Raw genomic sequence first — 21,514 nt, 5'->3', positions numbered from 1 at the left:
ACCCCTTTGCATGCTCCTTAGAAATTATTTGTATGCCCTCTCCATTCTGTGCTCAAATTTCAATGCTTTCTTACGCTCATCTGGACATCATCTTCCACACTGATGTTGAAAGTCACTAAAGCAGTGCTATTAGTTGTTTTTGTCTTTAGTTGTTGGACCAATTGAAATAAGTTCAATTGATTTTATTTTTACCTAAAATAGTCTGCCACCTTATCAAAAGCATGCTAAAAACTGAACATAAGACATGGGTCCCAACCATACTGATGGTCATTTCCCCACTTCCATCATATTCCTGCTTTACCCCCGTCAACTGTTTCATTCTGCACAGACATCAGCTGTCCCTGGGCAAGAGGTAGCCAGCCCCTTCAGTATTACTGGCCCACACCCATGAATGGTTCCAGGAGCTTTCTGATCCTGTGGTAGCCACTAGTCATGTAGGGCTATAAATATTTACATCTAAATTAATTTAAGTTAAATACAATGAAAACTTCGGTTCCACAGTTGCAATAGCCCATTTCAAATGCTCAATAGCTGTAGGTGGCTAGTGGCTGCCATACTGGGCAGCGAAGATACAGCCTGTTTCCATCTTGAAGAAGGTTCTATTGGACAGCGGGACTCAGATCCATCATCTCTATGATGTCCTTGGTCCTCCCTCAGGCAGATAGACTCTGTGCCCTTGCCCTGTCTTTATTCACTCCGTTGTCTCATCCCATCCCAGGATGCTTCTTTCTTTCAAGTCTTTTCCTTTTTTTTTCTGTCTTATAACTCTTACCCAGTGGCCACAGGAAAATATATTTCTCTGAGTATCTCTCTGATTCTGAATCTTTCTGTCTCCCTACACTCCTTTTTTGCTTTCTCATTCTTTTTCCCAATCTCTATAAAAAATAGATTTCCCACCCAGATAAATACATAGAAAGATATCAGATTTGAATTTAAATTACAAATAAAATCAGTGCCATCAACCTCTTGAGCCCTTGAAAATGTTCAGAAGTCTCCTTCAGCATCCTCACAGAAGCTCTTCTACCTACCCAATTTTCTTTTTCTAATTAAGCCTACTTTTCATTTAAGTAGCACATTAAATATACTAGTTCCTGTTTTTCTGGGTTTTAAAGATTACCAGTATTGCAGTAATGTTTATTTATATGCTTTTGGTGTAGGCATTCACAATTTTGGCTACATTTGGGGTTTCATAGGAGTTTGTAGACTAGACTGAAAACCAAATAAGCAAATCCAACGTTGTTAATAGGAACATGTGTTCCAAGTTACAGACCTTGCAAATACAGCCTATGTGCTTCTGTAATGCCAATGGAATATACATATTGGGTACAACCAGGAAGTGGAAATGGCTGGCCACACTGATGTTCTGAGTACATATTTCAAGACTACTTATACTGATAATTCTGATTAAGGACAGCAAAACTCCTTGGTTAGCTAGGGAGAAGGGTGGGAGTTGGTAGTCTGATACACTTCATTCGTTCATGCATTCAGACAAACATTTCTTGTGCCAGGCACTGCGTGAGGTCTCCAGAATGTCCTGGTGAAAAACATAAGCATAGAGCTCATGATCTAACTAGAGAGATGAATGCCAACAAGATGGGGAAGTCTGCCTTGAGGGCCAGTGTCACTGCAGCCTAACCTGGCTGGAGGCTGGACCACCTGCTAAGTAAGAACCCTGGAGGCGCCACTATCAGGCAGGATGTGGAGAGGCTTTGATGTGGGGACAAAACATCAATTTCAAGAGAGTTCTGCTTCTGCCTTGGTGCTATAACCTTCTGAGATGAGTCCTCCCACTGATCATAACTATAAACTCTGATATAAGAGGATTCTTACTAGTATCTAAAAGTTTGGGTAGCTTGTGTATTACAGTAAAAACTTGGAGAAATGACCAGGATGGGGATAATTTCCCTTATTTTAGAGGTTTTGAAAAAGTTTGCTTTTTAAATTACCTTTTCTCTCCATTTCCACATACAGGTATTCAATTTAGAGTCTTTTCTTTAAGACAGGATCTCACTTTGTCACCTAGGTTGGAGGGCAGTGGCAAGATCTCGGCTCACTGCAGCCTTGACCTCCTGGGTTCAAGGGATCCTTCCACCTCAGTCCCCGCCATGTAGCTGGAACTACAGGTGCTTGCCACCATACCCGGCTACTTTTTTGGTATTTTTTGCAGAGATGGCCTTCACCATGTTGCCCAGGCTGGTCTTGAATTCCTGAGTTCAAGCCATTCACCCACCTCGGCCTCCCAAAGTGCTAGGATTATACACGTGAGCCACTGTGTCTGGCTTCAATTTGGAGGCTTTTTTTTTTCTTTTTTTTTCTTTTTTTTAAAGAGTGAGCTGCAGTCATCTTATGCCCTAATATAAAATAGAGATGATAGAGGAGTCAGTGAACTCGAAGTTATATCAATAGAAACTATCCAATTTGAAGAATAGTGAGAAAGAGAAAAAACAGACTGAAACAAATAAACAGAGCCTTAGAGCCCCAGGGAACAATACAAAAAACTCTTAACAGATATGTAATTGGAATCCCAGAAAGAGAAGAGAGAAGAATGGGGTAAGAAAGAATGGCCAATAACTTGTTAAAATTTAGTGAAAATCATAAATTTATGGATTTGAGAAATTCAGTGAACCCCCAACAAGACAAATTAAAAAAAATGCTTAGAGACATAATAAACACAGAATACCTGCAGCATCAAATTGCTAAAAACCAAGGATAAAGAGCAAACCTTGAAAGCAGCCAGTGGAAAATGACATATAGGGGAATGTTTTAGATGATTGTAGATTTAAAATTCATGGACGTCAGAAGATGGTGGAAAAGCATCTTCAAAGTGCTGGGAAAAAATAACCTGTAAGCCCAGAATTCTATATTTGGTGAAAATAAACGTTTAGAATGAAAGCAACATATATTTTCAGATGGAGTAAAACTAGAGAATTACTTTTTAGCACACCTACAATACAATAAATGCTCTGAAGGTTGTTTTGGCTGATGGGAGACTTGGATTTTCAAAAAGGAAGACAGAACAAGAAAATTAGTAGATATCTGGGTATCTATAAAAGTCTATTCTTTTTAATTCTTCAATATATAAATGATCTTAAACAAAGATTACGATATTGCCTTACTGATTTTTCAGTGTTTGTAGATGTAACATACAGGATGGCTATTAACAAAGTGGGCATCCAGAATATGGGGAGAAGGAACTGCACAGCTGCAAGGTTTTTACATTTTATGTGAAATGGTACAATATTAACTCTACTGAACATGAAAGATTGCTGATAAGTATTACAATCCACAGAGCAATCACTAAAAAATAAGATATAGTTAAAAAGTCAATCGAAATAGACTACTAAAAAATACTCTAATAATCCTAAAGAAAGCAGGCAAGGGGGAACACTAAAGAAAGAAGAGGGAACAGACAGTAAACAAATAATAAAATGGTAGACCTAAATCTAACCATATCAGTAATTACATTAAATATTAACGGTCTAAGTACTTTAAATAAAATGCAGAGATAGAGAAGATAAAAAGCAGGTGGTAGGTAGAAGTCTGGGATGGTTCCCAAGATTCCCACCTCTTCCTTAAGTACAAGTGTGAACTGTGAAAGTATAAGGTGATGTTATATGGCACATGTGACTTTAGACAGGGAGATCATGCTCGGTGGGTCTGACCTGATCAGGTAAACCCTTAAAAGGGATCAGGCTTTTCCTGAAGAAGGATTTGAAATGTGATGGGAATTTGACATGAGTAAGATAGTCTGTTGCTGGATGTAAGATGAAAGGGGCCATGAGGTAAGAAATATGAATGGCCTCTAGGAGCTGAGAGTAGCCCCTGGCTGGACCAGCAAGGAAGTGGGGACCCCTGTCCTCAGCTGCAAGGAATTAAGTTCTATTACCATCACATAAGCTTGGAAGAGGACTTCAAGCTCCAAAGAGAATGCAGCCTGATTGGTACCTTGATTTTAGCCTTGAGAGTCCCTAGGCAGAGAAGCCAGCCACACCTTGCCTGCATTTCTGACTGACAGAGCTATAAACTAGTAAAGGGATGTTGTTTTAAGCTGTTAAATTTGGGGTAATTTGTCATGCAGCACTACAAACATTAATATAATCTTTATGATGCCTACAAGAGACACACTTCAGACACAAAGACACAGATAAGTAGAAAGTAAATGGATGGGAAATATATCATGTAAACAGCAAGTATAAGAAGAATGGAATGGTCATATTAATATCAGATAATCTGGACCTTAAGATAAGGAATATTATTAAATATCAGAGATAAAGAGGGACATTTCATAATGATAAAAGGCACAATTCACAAGGCAGATATAACAACTATAAATGCTCATGGGCTTAATAACAGAGCCTCCAAAAAGATAAAGCAAAAATCAAAAGTATTAAAAGGAAAAACAGAAACTTCCAAAATAATAGTAAGAGATTGTAATACCCTTCTCTCAGCAATTAACAGAATGAGATAAAAATATCAGTAAAGAATTATGAATGTCGAACATCACCATCAACCATATTGAACTAACATTAAACTCAAGCACATAATACATATTCCTTGTATGTTCACAAAGTTACTCAATATGCTTGGACGTAAAACAAGTCTCAATTTTTTTTTTTTTTTTTTTTTTTTGAGACAGGGTCTTGTTCTGTCACCCAGGCTGGAGTGCAATGGCGCCATCTGGGCTCACTGCAACCTCCACCTCCTAGGTTCAAGCAATTCTCCTGCCTCAGCCTCCCAAGTAACTGGGATTTCAGGCATGCACCACCATGCCCAGCTAATTTTCATATGTTTAGTAGAGACGGGGTTTCACCGCGTTGGGCAGGTTGGTCTTGAACTCCTGACCTCAAGTGATCTGCCCGCTTCGGCCTCCCAACGTGCTGGGATTACAGGTGTGAGCCACCGTCCCTGTCTCTAAATGTCAAAACACTGTTCTCTGATCACAACAGCATTACACTAGAAATCAATTAAAAATAAAATATTTAGGAAAAGTTTAAATATTTGAATATTAGACAGTGCAGTTCTAAATAATCCAAGGTTGAATAAAGAATCACAGGGAGAGGGCCGGGCGCGGTGGCTCAAGCCTGTAATCCCAGCACTTTGGGAGGCCGAGACGGGCGGATCACGAGTTCAGGAGATCGAGACTATCCTGGCTAACACGGTGAAACCTCGTCTCTACTAAAATACAAAAAAATTAGCCGGGCGAGGTGGCGGGCGCCTGTACTCCCAGCTACTCGGGAGGCTGAGGCAGGAGAATGGCGTGAACCTGGGAGGCGGGGCTTGCAGTGAGCTGAGATCCGGCCACTGCACTCCAGCCTAGGCAACAGAGCCAGACTCCATCTCAAAAAAAAAAAAAAAAAAAAAAAAGAATCACAGGGAGATTAGAAAATATTTTGAACTAAGTGGTAATTAAAAGTTAACATATAAGTTTATGAGATGCAGCTCAAACATAATGGAAAACTTACAGCTGAAATGCTTATATAAATCAACAACTTAAGGCTCTACCTTAAGGAACTAGAAAAAAGAAGGGTAAAGTAAATCCAAAGCAAGAAGAAGGAAGAAAATAATTAAGAGCAGAAATCAATGGAGGAGAAAATTGACAGATAATAGAGAAAATTAACATACTCAAAAGCTGGTTAATTGAAAAAGATCAATAATATTGACAAACCCCTATCTACACTGGGGGAGACAGAGAAAGAGAGAGTCAGAGAGAGAGAGACTGGCAGCAAACAGAGAGCGGGTCAGAGACACTGAACACAATTCACCAATCTCAGAAACAAATGAGGGGTTATTACTACAGATCCTAGACATCAAATAGATAATAAAATAATATGTGAAAAACTTAATGTCAACACATTTGACAAATGTAAATGAAATGGACACATTTCTTAAAAATTACAATTTACAAAAATTTATAGAAGAAGCAGAAAATTTGAGTAGCCTTATATCTAGTTAAAAAAATGAATTTGTTATCAAAAGCCTTTCAACAATGTAAACTCCATGCCCAGATTGTTTCACTGGTTAATTCTGTCAAACATCCAAGAAAGAAAAAATAACAATCTTGCACAAACCTTTTCAGAAAATAAATAAGGAGGGAACATTGCCCAAATTTTTTGCATGAGGCCAACACAGCTTGAACACCAAAACCTTACAAGGACATTACTAAAATAGAAAATTATAGATCAACATCCCTCATGAATATAGTTAAAAAATAGTTTCAAAAATTCTTAAAACATATTGGCAAGTAAAATTTAAGAATATACAGAAAGATAATGCATTATGACCAATTAAGTTTTATTCCAGAGATTTAAGGTTGACTGAACATTTTAAAAAATCAATCAGTGTAATTCAGTGTATTAAAGAATTAAGAAGAAAATCTCCATATTTCTTAAAAAGAAATATGGAAAGTTCACTTAACAAAATTCAACAGTCATTCATGATAAAACCTCTAAACAAACTAGGAATGGAAGGTTATTTCTTCAGTCCGATAAAAAGCACCAAAGAAAAATCCACAGCCAAATTCTCTCACATTTAATAGTGAAAGCCTGAAAGTTCTCTCTGGGATACGGAACAAGGCAAGGATGTCTGTTTCCCCCAGTTCTATTAAACATTGCACTGTAGGTCCTAGTGAGTAGAATAAAGCAAGTAACTGAAATAAAAGACCTAAATATCAGAAAAGTAGTAAAACTGCCCCTATTTGCATGATATGTTTATGGACCTAAAAAACTACAAAAGCTAATAAGAGAATTTAGCAGTTTCAAGTTACAATGTTTATACACAAAGTAAATTGCATTTTGTAAACTTACAGTGATCAATTGGAAATTTCAAAATTTTAAATACATTTATAATAGCTTGAACACTTCACAAAAAGGAGAAATACTAATGGCTACCAAAAAAATGAAAAGATGCCAAACATAACCGTCAGGAAAGCACAAATTAAAAAAACACAGTGACACATCATGTCACACCCACAAGAGTGGCTAAAATTAGATTGACAATACCAAGTGCTGACAAGAATGTGGACCATCTGGAACTCCCATACATTGCTGATGGAAATGTAAAATGGTATAGCTGCTTTGGAGAGCAACATGGTGACTTCTTAAAAGGTCAACATTCACCTACCAAAGAATTTAGATATTCTTTAGGCTTATAGCTAAGAGAAATAAAAATATTATCCACACAAAGACATGTACCAGAATGTACATAGCAGGCAAATGAATAAACAAAACGCAATATATCCATACAATGGACTACTACTCAGCCATAAAAAAGAATGAACTATTGATGCATGGAACTATATGAAATCTCAAAATCATTATGCTGAGTAAATGAAGCCAAATAGAAAAACAGCATATAATGTATGATTCTGGTTATAAAAATCATAGTTTTAGTAGGTACATACACTGTGATATCACCTGCTTTAGTTTCCTAGGGCTGCTGTAATAAAGTACCACAAACTGAGTAGCTCAAGACAAGAGAAATTTATTCTCTCACAGTTCTAGAGAATCCAAGTATTGTCAGGACCATACTCCCTCCAGAGGCTCTAGGGAAGAAGCCTTCCCTGCCTCTTCCTACTTCCTGGAGGTTGCTAGCAATTCCTGCCATTCCATGACTTGCAGCTGCCATCACATCAACCTCTGCCTCCACTGTCATAAGGTTTTCTTCATTGTTTGTCTCTGTATGCCATCAAATCTATTTAAGGACACCAGTCATTGGATTCAGGGCCCACCTTGATCCAGGATGACTTTCTCTTTACTTGCTTACATCGACCAAGGTTCTATTTCCAAATAAAGTCATGTTCACTGGTACTGGGGGTCAGGACATCAACATATCTTTCTGGGGGACGTAATTCAAGCCACGACGCCAAGACCACTGTGAAGAAGATGGACACATTCATCCCCACCAAAAGATGCTTAATGCCCTCACAGATGCTGCCCAAGGCAGACAGTATGAGAGATACCTACCCCGAACTCCCCGCTTGCCATGTCTAATCTCCCACAGGTACAAACTGTTGGCCAAATAAAGACGAAAATCAGAGAATAATGGAGCCTGGGAAATGTCAATCTGCAGGGGCCATTCTTTGTGAGACCAAGCAGACCAGGGAAGGTAGGAGAAAAAATACAACAGTAAACAGGCCGATGTTTGACCCAGACGGTGTTAGGATGAAAATGCAGCAGGATGGTGCCTTGGATCAAGACAGAGTACAGCTTATCCTTGGGCAACATGGATTTGAACTGTGTGTCACTTACACATAGATTTTTTTTTCTGCCTCTGCCATCCCTGAGACAGCAAGACCCACCCCTCCTCTTCCTTCTCCTCCTCAGCCTACTCAGTGTGAAGACAATGAGGACGAAGGCCTTTATGATGATCCACTTCCACCTAATGAAGAATAAACATATTTTCTCTTCCTTATGATTGTCTTAACAACATTTTCTTTTCTCTAGCTTACTTTATTGTAAGGATAGAGTATACAATACATATAAAATACAAAATATGTTTTCATATAATCAACTATTTATGTGATCAGTCAAGCTTCTGGTCATCAGTAGGCTTTTAGTAGCTATGTTTTTGGAGAGTCAAAAGTTATATGTGATTTTTCAACTTTGTGAGGAGGGTTGGTGCCCCTACTTCTCATGTGTTCAAGGGTCAATTTAATTTGCCAGATGTTTTTGTCAGGAGTTTGATTCTAATCTGAATAGGAAAGTGAAGGTCAGAAGAGCTGCTACCCAATGGGATGTTTGGGGAAGTTTTCTCAGGCCTCTGCTTCCTGAGCAAGGCACACACTCACCTCTAGAGGTGCTTCAGGATAAACATGGCAATCTTCCAGGTTTGCCATTTTTTTTTGAGGGAAAATTTGGGCAAAAGTATTTTGATATTTCCTGTCTTAAATAGGTGTCATGACATACATGTATAGCCAATATCACTTTTTAAAATAAAGGGGACTTGTCCTGTCTTTTTCACTGTTACATCCCTAACACCTAGGACAGAGCCTGGGACCTAGCAGGTGTTCAATAAATATTTATGGAATGAATGAATAAATGAATGGACTACAGAGTAGAATACAAAATTTCCATGGATCTCAGGATAAAATGAGAGATTCTAAAAAAAAATCTTCCTTTTTAGTCTTTTTTAGTGGTTTGCTTTGAGCTCCCGTCCTTTGAGTTCTGGGTTGGGGTGGGGGTGAGAGCCACCATCCTCAATCCTTTGCAGCCTGTGAATGAGAAGCCCTACTTAGGATGATCAGCCCCTACTCCTAGGTAAGGGCCTGCTGTGAACACCTGCCCCTAAATGGCTTGCCCACTGGATGTTAGCAGGCATTCTTTATCACAACTGCTAACACACACCCTTGACCTACACAACCATTATCCTCATACTCACTTCAACCTCCTCTTTGAGCAAGGGTGCCCTGCTTCTCAGTGAGATGGACCAGCCCCTTCCCTCCTTCCCTCCCTGCAGGCTTCTATTAACCTCCTAAACTGGAAACTCTGAGGACGCAGGCTGGAAGGTGGGGTGTCACCCACCTGGAAAGGGAAGTGCTCTCTCTATACACACTGCCAGAGGTTGTGTGTCATGGCGAAAGACTCACCACTGCTGTTGCCGGAATCTTAAGAGGCTCATGGCAGCATAGACCTTGGGCTGGGCAGGGAACCAGCACTGCCACTGACTTAGAGCCACGGTGTTCTCATCTTTAAATTGGGGATACTTCCCTTTACAGAGCTGTCCCAATGAGGTGACAATATGTCCTGGGGCATGGCAAGCTCTCAGTAAAGAGAGGCATTCTCCATTCAAATCTTTGACCTCCTGTCTAGGAACAGGCAGGGTCTAATTTCCCACTCCTTGAATATGGGCTGGTCCTAGTGACTTGCCTCTAGCAAATAGAACGTGGTGGGAAGAATGCTGCTTGATTTCCGAGGCCAGGTCATCCAAGGTGACACAGCTGACACCGCCTCTCTCTCTGCTCTACCCTCAGACCCAAACCACCACGTTGTGAGGAAGCCAGGCCCATGAAGGTGCCACTTCTAAGTGTTCTGGCGAAAATCTCAACTAAAGTTGATTCAGGATCAACAGCCAGACATGTGAGTGGCTATGCTTTTGGGCTATTCCAGCCCACCCACTGCTGACTTCAGCGGCATGAGTGACCTCAAGTGGGAACTTCCCAGCTGAGTCTGGCCAAAGCCAGAAGAGATAAGAATAATAAAATAATAATAACAAACCAGGAGAGATAAGAATAATAAACGGTTGTTGTTTCTTCATGCCACTGAGTCTGGGGTGAGTTGTTACCCAGCAAGAGGTAATCCGAACACACAGAAACAAAATCCAACATCTGGTATTCCAAATTCACTGCCCGCAGTCTTCCAGACCCCCAAATCCCTTGGAGATGTCGGCTGTCCCTGGCTGGTGAGTGAGGTTTGCAGGGACCCACTTACAGAGCACGGGAGTCTAAAAGGCTTGGTGGGTGTGGTGAAGGAGGCGCTGTAGATGGGGTCTGGGTGCAGGCCGTCATTCCACTGGGCCAGGATCGCATCCCGGTAAATAGTGACTCCGGCGGCAGCCAGCGCGTCCGCCACGGCGCTCTCCACCGAGTAGTTGTTGATGCAGGTGATGGTGGAGGCCGGCGGGGGCTGCACGAGGTGCACGCGGCTGCCGCTCACGCCAAGGTTTAAGAGCGTCTCCACAGTGGTGTAAGTATCAATTGTATTCCCATAGACAATGACATTCCCTAGGAAAGAAGGGAAAACGCTAAGATATACAGTTCAGAAAACCAAAAAACCTTAGTCAAATGCTAATAATGCCGAACTGCTCCGTATAACCCTCTCATTTTTCAGCTGCAGGAAGCAAGGGGTGTTACCTAGCAACGGCGACCAAGATAATTTAGTAAAGAATTGGCACAAAACATCCCACAAAGTAGTCAAGTACTTTTAATGCAGAAGTAGGACATTCGTTTATGTTCCTCTAATTTGAAGTTGAAATTATGCTGAAAGAAAACTGTCTAGCAAAAACCTTTTGTCTTGTTTTTGTTCCCAATTTGCTATACTTATTAGGGAAACAAAATTACTAATGTTGGCAATGTATATTAGTTCTTCCTTACAGACAAAAAGGCAATGGCAAAAAATATTCATGCTCATGATGTTACTGATATTTTAATATTTAAATGTTGAACTGGATTGATTTCAAGGAAGTTTTCCCTTTTTTGAGAATTAAAGGCTAGAACATTCTGCTTTTCAACAGATAATTTTACAAAGATTCAACCCTGATTTTTAGAATTTAATGTGTCAAGACCTAGCTAGAGAGACTGAAGGACAGTATTTTGGTTAGCAAAAATAAAATTACAAAATAATCTTGACAGATTTCCCTTGTGTAAGAGCATTTTGATGATAGTCTATACTATTTACATTTCTCAAAAAGACCACAGAAGTAATTACATACGCTATTCTACAATTTTAGCAGTTTTAAGATCAATGACACTATTAAATTAATGAAATGTAGTATATGCTATTTTTGACATTGAATTGGCATTTTCAAATTTTCACAAAGAAATAAACTGCTGTAGACTCATTTTCCAGGTAAGATACCAATTTTACCACAAAATGTACACTTTGTTGAATGTCTCTCTGTTTTTCTCCTGTTCATGAAATAGTATGAAAAGGAATTTTACAAGCCAAAATAAATAGCAAGTGTATTAATTTAATTTGGTTGAGGAAATCATGCCCAAATTGTTTTCAATCCAAAACTGAAAGGAGGTGTGATGGTTTGTCTTGTTTGCTTAGGAAAAATAAACTACAGTAACTTTCAGATGGCTTCTCGGAAGCTAACAGCATCTAGAAAGTTCTCCCATACTCCCTGCTCTTCATCTATGGAAAGCCAAGAAGGCACTGAAGTGAGGGAGTGGAGTCTCTCCATTCTTGCCTTCGCTAGGACGCTAGGACAGTTTTGTGGCTATGACTCCCACTCTGTTCAGATGCTCAAATGCAACATTCCTTGGTGAGCTGCATTTTCCTTGGCTGAAAGAGGCAACATTTTGCTTAAATTATTGAGGCTCCCACCTGCTACAAAACATGAATCTTGGCTGTCTGGCACAACAAAGAATCAGCCTGCCAAGAAAGGCAAAACTTGAACCGAAAACTGTCAAAGGTTTGAGGTCTTCTGTCCTTTTGAAATAGGCAAGCCAAAACAATATTCATTTTCACTTGAATACATTTAAGTGTGTTTAGATCTCACACAGCTAAGGATTTTGTGTTTTCCGGTCTCTTTCATGAGAGCTGTTAGCAGCTCTACTGTGAGCTGGGCTTTTTCTTTACAGGCTCGTGGAAAACTGGGCCTGTGGTGCTGCTGGGGTTTGGAGAGCTCTCTGATCCAGCGAGCGTGATCCACGACTGCAGGCAGCTGGAGAGGATGATACTTTTCGATTCCAAAGGTAATACATTTTATAAAATCTCTGATTTCAAAATTAGAGGTTTATTTCTAGATAATGTGACTTCTAAACAGTTCTGGCTATCTTTATGTTTAATTTGAAACAAAATTCCCTAACAAAAATGTAAGACTTCGGTTATCTTAAGAGTCAGTTATCATCATAGCAATGGTGCATAACAAACCACGTCAAAACTCAATGTCAAACAACAAGCAGCATGTTGTAGGTGGTCTACATACCTATGGGCGGACTGATGTCAGCTGATATGGCTCCAGGTTGTGGCTGGGTTTGTTTGCACCATATGTGTTTCATCCTGCTTGGACTGACAGCTACCTGAGGCATTTTCTATTTATGGTGAAATGCAGGTGCACAGAAAGGCAAGCACAAGGGCCCAGGCACATATCAAACCTCCGCCCACATCACATCCACTAACTTCCCATTGACCGAAGTAAGTGTCATGGCCATGCGCATGAGCACAGAAGTGAGGACATCCACTCTGCCCACACAGGAGGGAGAGAAGGATGAATATTTACTGACCGGCAGTGCAATCAGCATGGTCATATGGAAGATGACTGCCTGTGTGATTTCATCTCAAACTTTTCATTTAAACAGGTTTTCCATGACTAGTTATAGTTCTCTCATTTCCCATAAAATATAGTAGAATGTTGTGACAATATAATCTGTTACATTAAATAAATAAGAACATGTTACAGGTCAAATCACATTCCTCCACAAATATAACAAAACATGATAAAAACTAGCTATTAATATGTAAGATGGCCTACTATTCTTGACCAGGTCCACCTCTTGCCTTTTTTTAATTTTCATTTTTATTTTTCGAGACAGAGTCTCGTCCGTTGCCCAGGCTGGAGTGCAGTGGTGCGATCTCAGCTCACTGCAACCTCCACCTTTCGGGTTCAAGTCATTCTCCCACCTCAGCCTCCTGAGTAGCTGGAATTATAGGCCCGTGCCACTATGCCAGGTTAATTTTTGTATTTTTAGTAGAGACGAAGTTTCGACATGTTGACCAAGCTGGTCTTGAACTCCTGACCTCAAGTGATCTCCCCACCTTGGCTTCCCAAAGTGCTGGGATTACAGACGTGAGCCTCTGCGTCTGGCCCAATCTCTTGCCTTTAAATATCTCCGTTCTGTGGGAGATTATTCTTTTCATCATCTTTGTGCAGTTGTGAGTTCTTTCTGCAACACTGCTCACATTTACTTTGTAAAGGATTTTTAGATCCAGTTCATGTTTATCTCTGGACTCCTCTATGCCAGGCACAAAGTTAGGTACTTTTATACACAATCTCTCATATTGTTATCATTATCAATAACAATGGCATTTAGAACTGTTAACAATAACATGGGCTTCACTCAAATGCCCATATATAATGTTGTTATACAGCAAAATATAAGCATGGTGATAACTCTTAGAATAACCAAAGTCTTATATTTTGGGGCTCCCTCCAGAAAAAAAAGCCTAGTAGACAAATACTTTGATTATTCATTTTGGGACAAATCAAACTGGTTTAAAAATATGATTACTTATATTTATCAGAGTAATTTTACTAATATGGATAAGTTGGAACCAGTGCTTCTGAAGAACCCATGTCAAGGCCTCAGCCTGCCTGTAGCTGTCTGTATCTGGGCCCCACAGACTGTCCAGCCTCCAGGCAGGTGAGGCCCCAGCAGGCCTGTGGGTGGTCTCCACCTTTCCTTCCCAGCACTTACCATGGCCTACACACCCAGGCTATAGCCAAGCTTCTTGGCGAGATGACTTGTTTGGACTGTAAGGTTCATGTTTGCCCTTCCCATCATGTTATCCCTGGAGCCTAGCACAGTGCTTGGCCTACACTGGATGTGACTGTAATTACCACCATAGTGTTGTGTCTCCTGACCAGATATGTGGATATATGTCGGAGATTTATTAGATTGCTGATCCTAAGACTTTCTTCCTGCTAGCTGGATCATGCTTTTGTCCCCTCTAAATATTTAACACCAAATGACCTCACTGTAGCCAGATTTTCCCACAACCTATTTCTGCTTGGTATTCACCACTAAGTTGGCACTATAAGAACTATCCAGTCATAGAATGGGCTATAGACCTGAGATTTGTAAGACAGAAATATGTTCCCCTTAACAATGTTAGATCTGATTATTAGGTTTGCAGTGTAGGCTCATGAAATCCCACATAGTCCCTAATGTAACCAAAATTGTGTATGCCTACAACAAATTATAGATATAAAATACTACTCCTGTCATATTGGTGGCATTTAAGCTCAGGGAATGCGCTATTTAAAGAAAGACAGGGCTGAGTGTAGCAGCCCATGCCTGTAATCCAAGCACTTTGGGAGGCCGAGGCAGGAGGACTGATTGAGGCCAGGGGTTTGAGGCCAGACTGGGAAACACATCACAGCCTCGTCTCTACAAAAAAAAAAAAAAAATATATATATATATATATATATATATTTTTATATATGGCACACACTTCTAGTCCCAGTTACTCAGGAGGCTGATACAATTTCTGGGAATTTGTAGGAGTTTGAGAGATTTCCACCTCTGGTTTTCTTTTAGATGTAAATGTGACGTTGGATGACCAGGTTTTCTTATATTTTATACGGAAGTAGCAGTTGGGTAACTCATGTCGCAATGTTTAAGTCAATTTTGGGCTGAATCAAGAAGGAAAGATGGGGAACGAAGGAAATGGAGAGAGAAACAAAGGGGGGCAGAGACACAGTCGAACAGTAGGCGCCTCAGAGAAACAGATCTTCCTGAATCCCTGGGTAAGAGTTAGAAGGAAGAAAGAGTTTAAAAGTAGGTGAGAGAAAGTAGCTGCTGGGTGGGATGAACCGAGGGCAAGTGAATAATGACCGGCACCGGGGGACACTCTGTTGGTTGTGCCTGAGGGAGGTGTTGGGGCTGATAGTTACGTGTCCCCGTGTGTGCAGTGGGTAGCTGAGCCTCCACTGGCACAGAACAGCGTGGCGGCTGTACAGACAGGTGAGACAGCCCCAGTTATGGGGGCCATGACATATGTTCTTTGATAGCATGCTTTTATTTCAGTTTTTAATTAATTAATTAATTTCGAGACAGAGTCTCACTCTGTAGCCCAGGCTGGAGTGCAGTGGCACCATCTTGGCTCACTGCCACTTCTGCCTCCTGGGTTCAAGTGATTCTCATGCTTCAGCCTCCTAAGTAGCTGGAACTACAGGCACCCACCACCACACCCAGCTAATTTTTGTATTTTTAATAGAGATGGGGTTTCACCGTGTTGGCCAGGCTGGCAGTGAACTCTGGGCCTCAAGTGATCGCCCATCTCGGCTTCCCAAAGTGCTAAGACTACAGACGTGAGCCACCACGCCTGGCCTACAGCATGCTTTTCATAAGCTGGAAAACTTCAGTTAATGAAATATGAATTTATTTATTTAAATTTTAATTTTCTGGATACATAGTATGCCCATATTAAAGATGAATTTCATCCATGTATACCTACCATTGTGTACTTTACAACGCATGGAGCCCTTGCAAATATTTACAAGGAGGTAGGTAACACACTGCAGGGGCTTCCTTCACATTACTGGGATATCACACACACTGTTTTGAAGTTTCTAGAAACACATAAAAAAAGGAGAGTGGAAAAACTGATGATTTCCCTGGATATCAGTTTTATGCTGAAAGATTTAGTCACCGTTTCCTTCCCAGATCAGCTTACCTAACAGATGAGAAATGACCAGCTTTTGCTCTCGATTTAACAGGTGACAGAGGTAAATGATGGGCTGCCCCACTTTCAAATGGCAAATAACCAACGATAGAACACTCTGGGTGGATTCCCCATAAAGGATAAGGGAATATAACCATGGCAGTTTTCATGGAAGACCAATCTTTGTTGCTCTTTTTAGGGAATAAATCATGCATTACTCTGACTGCAGATCTGAGACGGGCAGTAGGGTCCAGGCAGAGCACCCGTAAAAAGGCGACTGTGTGGAAGCTCCTCAAATTAAAGCTGTCAAGCAAGAAGGAGCCCGAAGTCATTCTCTCACTGCTAACCAGTCGCAACCTTTGAAACAGAATGTGCAAGGGTGCTTCCTAGAGGAAGGAGGGTGCCAGCGTCAACAGCCCAACCAAGGAGAGAGAGGGGGAAGTGATGATGCAGTCAATACCTGCATGAGCTGTCGATTCCCCACTTCAGACTGAAGGGCACTAGCACTTGCCAATTAAAATGCTGGTAGAAATGTACAGATTATCTTTTCGCTTTTTGTTTTTGTTTTGTTTTAAGATGGGGTCTTGCTGTCACTCAGGCTGGAGTGTAGTGCACAACCACAGCTCACTGTAGTCTCGAACTCCTGGGCTCGAGCAATCCTCCCGTCTCAGCCTCTTGAGTAGCTGGGACTACAGCCACATGCCACTATGCCTGGCTAGTTTTAAAAAAAAAATTTTGTAGAGATGGGGTCTTGCCATGTTGGCCAGGCTGGTTCCAAAATCCTGACTTCAAGTGATCCTCCCACCTTGGCCTCTCAAGGTGTAAATCAACAAATCAGCAACTTTGATAGTGACCATGCACATAAGGCGATCACACTTTAAAGTTTCAACTTGGGACTGGGTGCGGTGGCTCACACCTGTAATCCCAGCAATTTGAAAGGTTGAGGCTGGCAGATCACTTGAGGTCAGGAGTTTGAACCCAGCCTGACCAAAATGGTAAAACCCCATCTCTACTAAAAACACACAAAAATTAGTTGGGCATAGTGGATCACACCTGTAGTCCCAGCTACTCAGGAGGCTGAGGTAGGACGATCACTTGAACCCAGGGCACGGAGGTTGCTGTGAGCCACAACAATTGTGCCACTGGTGGGTGACAGAGACAGACTCTGTCTAAAAAAGAATAATGCACCAAGATTCAGGAAGTTCTTCAATTTATGTTAATCAAGGGGGAAAAATGCCAGTTTCATCATCCTGGTTCCTGAAGGCAGTACGTAAGAGTTTCAGGAGTTAGAAAACAAGTAATTAAAGGTATGACTTTGCAGGAAAGGAAAACTAAGTTGATTTTCCCATTAAGTTCAAGAAGTAAAATAAAGTGCTAATTTTTTTAGTCATAGATGTACCCTAAAAGTAACGGGACAACTTTTAAAGAAATTATTTTTAGTAGATGCTAAAAAGTCATTTTATTCTTTTGAACTGAGTGCTTTACTTTTAAACACTTGGAAATTGTGCTCTGCTGCCATTTCATGGTCACGCTCAATGCTATAAAGATGAAACTTCTCCAAGGAGAGAATCAGGACTTGGAGGGAAAGATTTGCTGGTCTGGTGGTCTGGCCATGAAGTTAGATCTCAAGAGTATAAGAAATAAATTCAGGATTTATGCACACAATAAAGTTTTCTTCATAGTTATTATATCTTTAAGGTCAAAGAAACAAGAATTATGTGCTACATTTTATAGTTTATATATTTTAAATTATGTCTGCATATTTACCTATTCTTTTGTATTTTAATGAATAATTATATTTCCTTTTTCTGCTTCAAAAGAGACATACAGTGGTTACATATGACTCATTAATCCTCAGAACAGACCTGTGAGACAGGATTTATCATTTTATCCAGAAAACAAGGTACAGAGAGGTTAAATCTTGAGCTCAAGGTCACATGGCAAGCAGGTGGGTCAGCAGGACTCAAACCCCATGAGTCTATTTCAAAACCAGGTCTCATAGCACTGCAGTACACTTGCAGGTGGATGTGTAACACGTTACTAGAATATACTCCAACTGGCATTTTACATGGGTAAATATCTTCAGCAAATAACTAGATAATGAAATATTTTTAAGTAGCAATCACAGAATATTAATAAATTGTGAAATAAACACTTATTAAAAAACAGGCCAGGCATGGTGGCTCATTGCCTCTAATCCCAGGACTTTGGGAGGCCAAGGTGGGAGAATCACTTGAGGTTAGGAGTTTGAGTCCAGCCTGGCCAACATGGCGAAACCCCATCTCTACCAAAAACACAAAAATTAGCCAAGTGTGCTGGTGCATGACTATAATCCGAGCTTCTCAGGAGGTTGAGGCAGGAGAATCACTTGAGACGGAGAGGCAGATGTTTCAGTCAGCTGAGATTGCACCACTGCACTCCAGCCTGGATGGCAGAGCAAGACTCTGCCATATATATATAAATACATATATATAAATTTATAAATAAATAAAAAAGTATATGTGTGTGTATATATATGTGTGTATATATGTGTATGTGTATATATATGTGTATGTATATATATGTGTGTGTGTGTACATATATATAATATCTTGCCCACAAATAGAAACAGACAATGCTCTTTTTACTTTTTAGAAGTCAAAGCATAAGATTTCTATGCCCGAAACGTGGCCTGTCCCATTCTGCTCTGCTGAATAAAAAGGGAAGAATATATTAGATATAACAAAGGCTTTGTTCGATGATGCAAGCAATGGAATTTTAATGTTATACTTTTCCTATAAACATGCTTTTAATAAGGCAGTAAACTATATTTAGCTAAAGATGAAAATAATTGATCCATTTTGAGCCATTAAGGCAGTTTATTTTTTTTGTTTTACTTTACTTTCATCCTACTTTTCATTTTCATGGAAAGTACAGAGGTAATAGCAGATGAATTTCAATTAGTTTCAGTTAGTGCCATAAATTGTTATCATGTATCGGGTTGCTGCGTTCTATCAGAAACCCCCCAGCAGAACACTCCAGGTTTTGTTTGCAGTTGAAAGCAGCATTTGAGCCTGTGATGTCAGTTCTTCTCCATGGCACTGGAGCAGTTCTAACAGTTTAGGGTTATTTACTTATATAAATCCATCCAACTCTAGAGCCCAGAAAACCATGACCTCCGGATGGACTAATTCCATCACGGAACCACTGTGTTCTCCTTTGGAAGCAGAAGATGTGAAATAAAACAGTGACTGCGGGAAGGAGCTACACTTTGGGGTGGTATCTGCGTGCGTCTGCAATGGCTAGAAGTTCAAAGGAGAGCCGACTTCCTCCTGGGAGTATCTCTTGTTATTGATGCCCAATATCCACTGTTCTAGAACACTCCATCCACCATTCTCCCGTCACATCCCTGGGCTTCACTAACGTCAGCCCTGGTGTTTGCCAGGATTCAGGGTGTGGTTCCCGGAGGGACACGTCACCCAACCACAGCCAATGGGACACGATGAAACTATTTTTCACTAAAGTATTTTAAAAAGGGGAAATTAGCACCGAGGGAGTACAAATCAACTATGATGAAAACTGTCCACGTTCCTCCTGGTGTTATTAGGGTGACATGAAGAAAAAGCAAGGACTGAAATGTCCAGGATGGTCACGGATCGCTCCATGCGACCTTTCAAACGTGCAGGAACACAGCCCTGCTCCTTGCTTTCCATCGTGCGCCAGACTTCTAGCTTCTGGCTTCAAATGCCAATGACACAGGCAGGTGGGAGGGAGTCCCTAGAAAAACTCCAATCAGCCTGCACATTGGGGTGGAGCCTCGGGAAGTCCATGCCATTTGCAGTGGGGAGGAGCCTGACCCCTCCTCTTCCTATGTGGAACCTGGGATTCAAGTAGCTTGCTGGCCTTGCGCAGGATCCTGCTTCCCCGCCCCCCCAACTCCCCTTTCTTTTTTCTTTCACCCAGTAAAACCCTGTTTTACTCACCCTTCAAACCCTCTGCGAGCCTACATTTTCGTGGCCATGGGACGGACAAGGACCCCGTCTTTAGCTGAACTAAGGCAAAGCCCTGCAACACCACCATCTCATAGCTGACTTGGAAATAAGCTAGAAGCAGCTGTGTCAGCAAGACCACCAAATGCAGCAAGGGTGGCCACTTCCAGCTAGCTCCTGCGTGCATAGCTGCCTTGCCTCAGCTGGCTACTGCCATCCATGGTAAGCCATTCTCCTGCGGTCACCTTCTCTCCGCTGGCATGGGTACTACAGATGGAAAGGCCATTTTCCCAAAGTGCTATGTGTGTACAGTGGCACCCACCTGGTCAGCTCCCATTCCTAAAAGGTAACCAGTTAAAACTTGGACGTGACTGGGTGCTTGTGGCCCGCCAGTGTCTGTCCCTGCCCACGCCTCCGGCTTCATCTCCTGCTGCTGCCCTTCACAGACTCTGCCCAGCCCACGTTGTTGGCCCAGTGTCTTTTGGACACAATCCAAACTCCCCCAGCCTCTCTGTCTGCTTATCCTGTCCCTCTTCAAGACTAAGCTCACATCCTCCTTTCTCGGGGAGGCCTTCTCCTGACTTCGCAGCCTCCAGAGCTCTCCTGAAGGCCACAGCGCCTCTATAGCTGACTGGCACCTGGTGTACATGGATCCCTGGCTTTAAATAGAGTCTGATATCCTCAACTTCATCAGTGCCTGGTGGCAGGGGCTGAGACTTCTACTCTGGGGTACCTTTAATTCCATCACACGTAAGAGCAATGCTAATGGCAGCCTCTATTTATAAAACTCTTTCTATGTATGAGAGACTGTCCTGAGTACAGCATGTAATCTCATTTATCTCTTTTCACCCTCTCAGCATCCCTTGTGAGTTAGATATTATCTGGAATCTGAGAAACAGAGCGGTTAAATAACTTGCCCAAGGGAAACAGCACAGCCAAGATTTGAACCCAAGTCATGTGACTCCAGAACCTGAGCTAGACTGCCTTTATAAATGTCTGTTATTCGTGAGGAGGAACTTAACTCATCCTGTTTAGCCAGCATGTTATTACTCTCATTACCAAGGATGAAGTGTTAAAGAAGAGCTTCAATTTCATTCAAGGGTTCTCTTGTCTTCATCTCAATTGACCATCTATTTCCAAGTTAGGCCGAATGCAAAAAGTTTTGATAAAACTCACCATGTGGAGGGGGCGGGGGTTAGGAAAAGAGTTACATCCTGAACTGTCTTCACTTACATTCACTAAAACATTTATTTTCATTTGCTATGTGCCAGGCACTATGCCGGATACAAGTGACATTGAGATAAAGTAGAGCTGAAATTATCTAAGAAATGGCTTGGAGCTTCAACCAAGTATGGTACTGTAGATGTCTCAGAAGCAAAGTTGCAACAGCTGTATCCTTTTCAAAATGCAGTTCTGGAAAGACCACTAGGCTTTGCACAGTAT

The 21,514-nt window shown here is 41.2% G+C and overlaps 1 protein-coding gene across 2 annotated transcripts in view; it reads right to left on the bottom strand.

Annotated features, from left to right (window-relative positions):
- CFAP61 (cilia and flagella associated protein 61) overlaps nt 1-21,514 on the bottom strand; it is a 296,810-nt gene that overhangs the window by 73,580 nt on the left and 201,716 nt on the right. For both annotated transcript variants that reach the window (XM_025399395.1, XM_025399396.1), the window contains exon 22: nt 10,425-10,717. In XM_025399395.1, the coding sequence (XP_025255180.1) occupies nt 10,425-10,717 (293 nt within the window). The remainder of the gene's footprint in view (nt 1-10,424; nt 10,718-21,514) is intronic.

Source organism: Theropithecus gelada, chromosome 10 (assembly GCF_003255815.1).
Source record: "Theropithecus gelada isolate Dixy chromosome 10, Tgel_1.0, whole genome shotgun sequence".
Taxonomy (NCBI): domain Eukaryota; kingdom Metazoa; phylum Chordata; class Mammalia; order Primates; family Cercopithecidae; genus Theropithecus; species Theropithecus gelada.
This window is presented reverse-complemented; position numbering and strand designations above follow the sequence as displayed.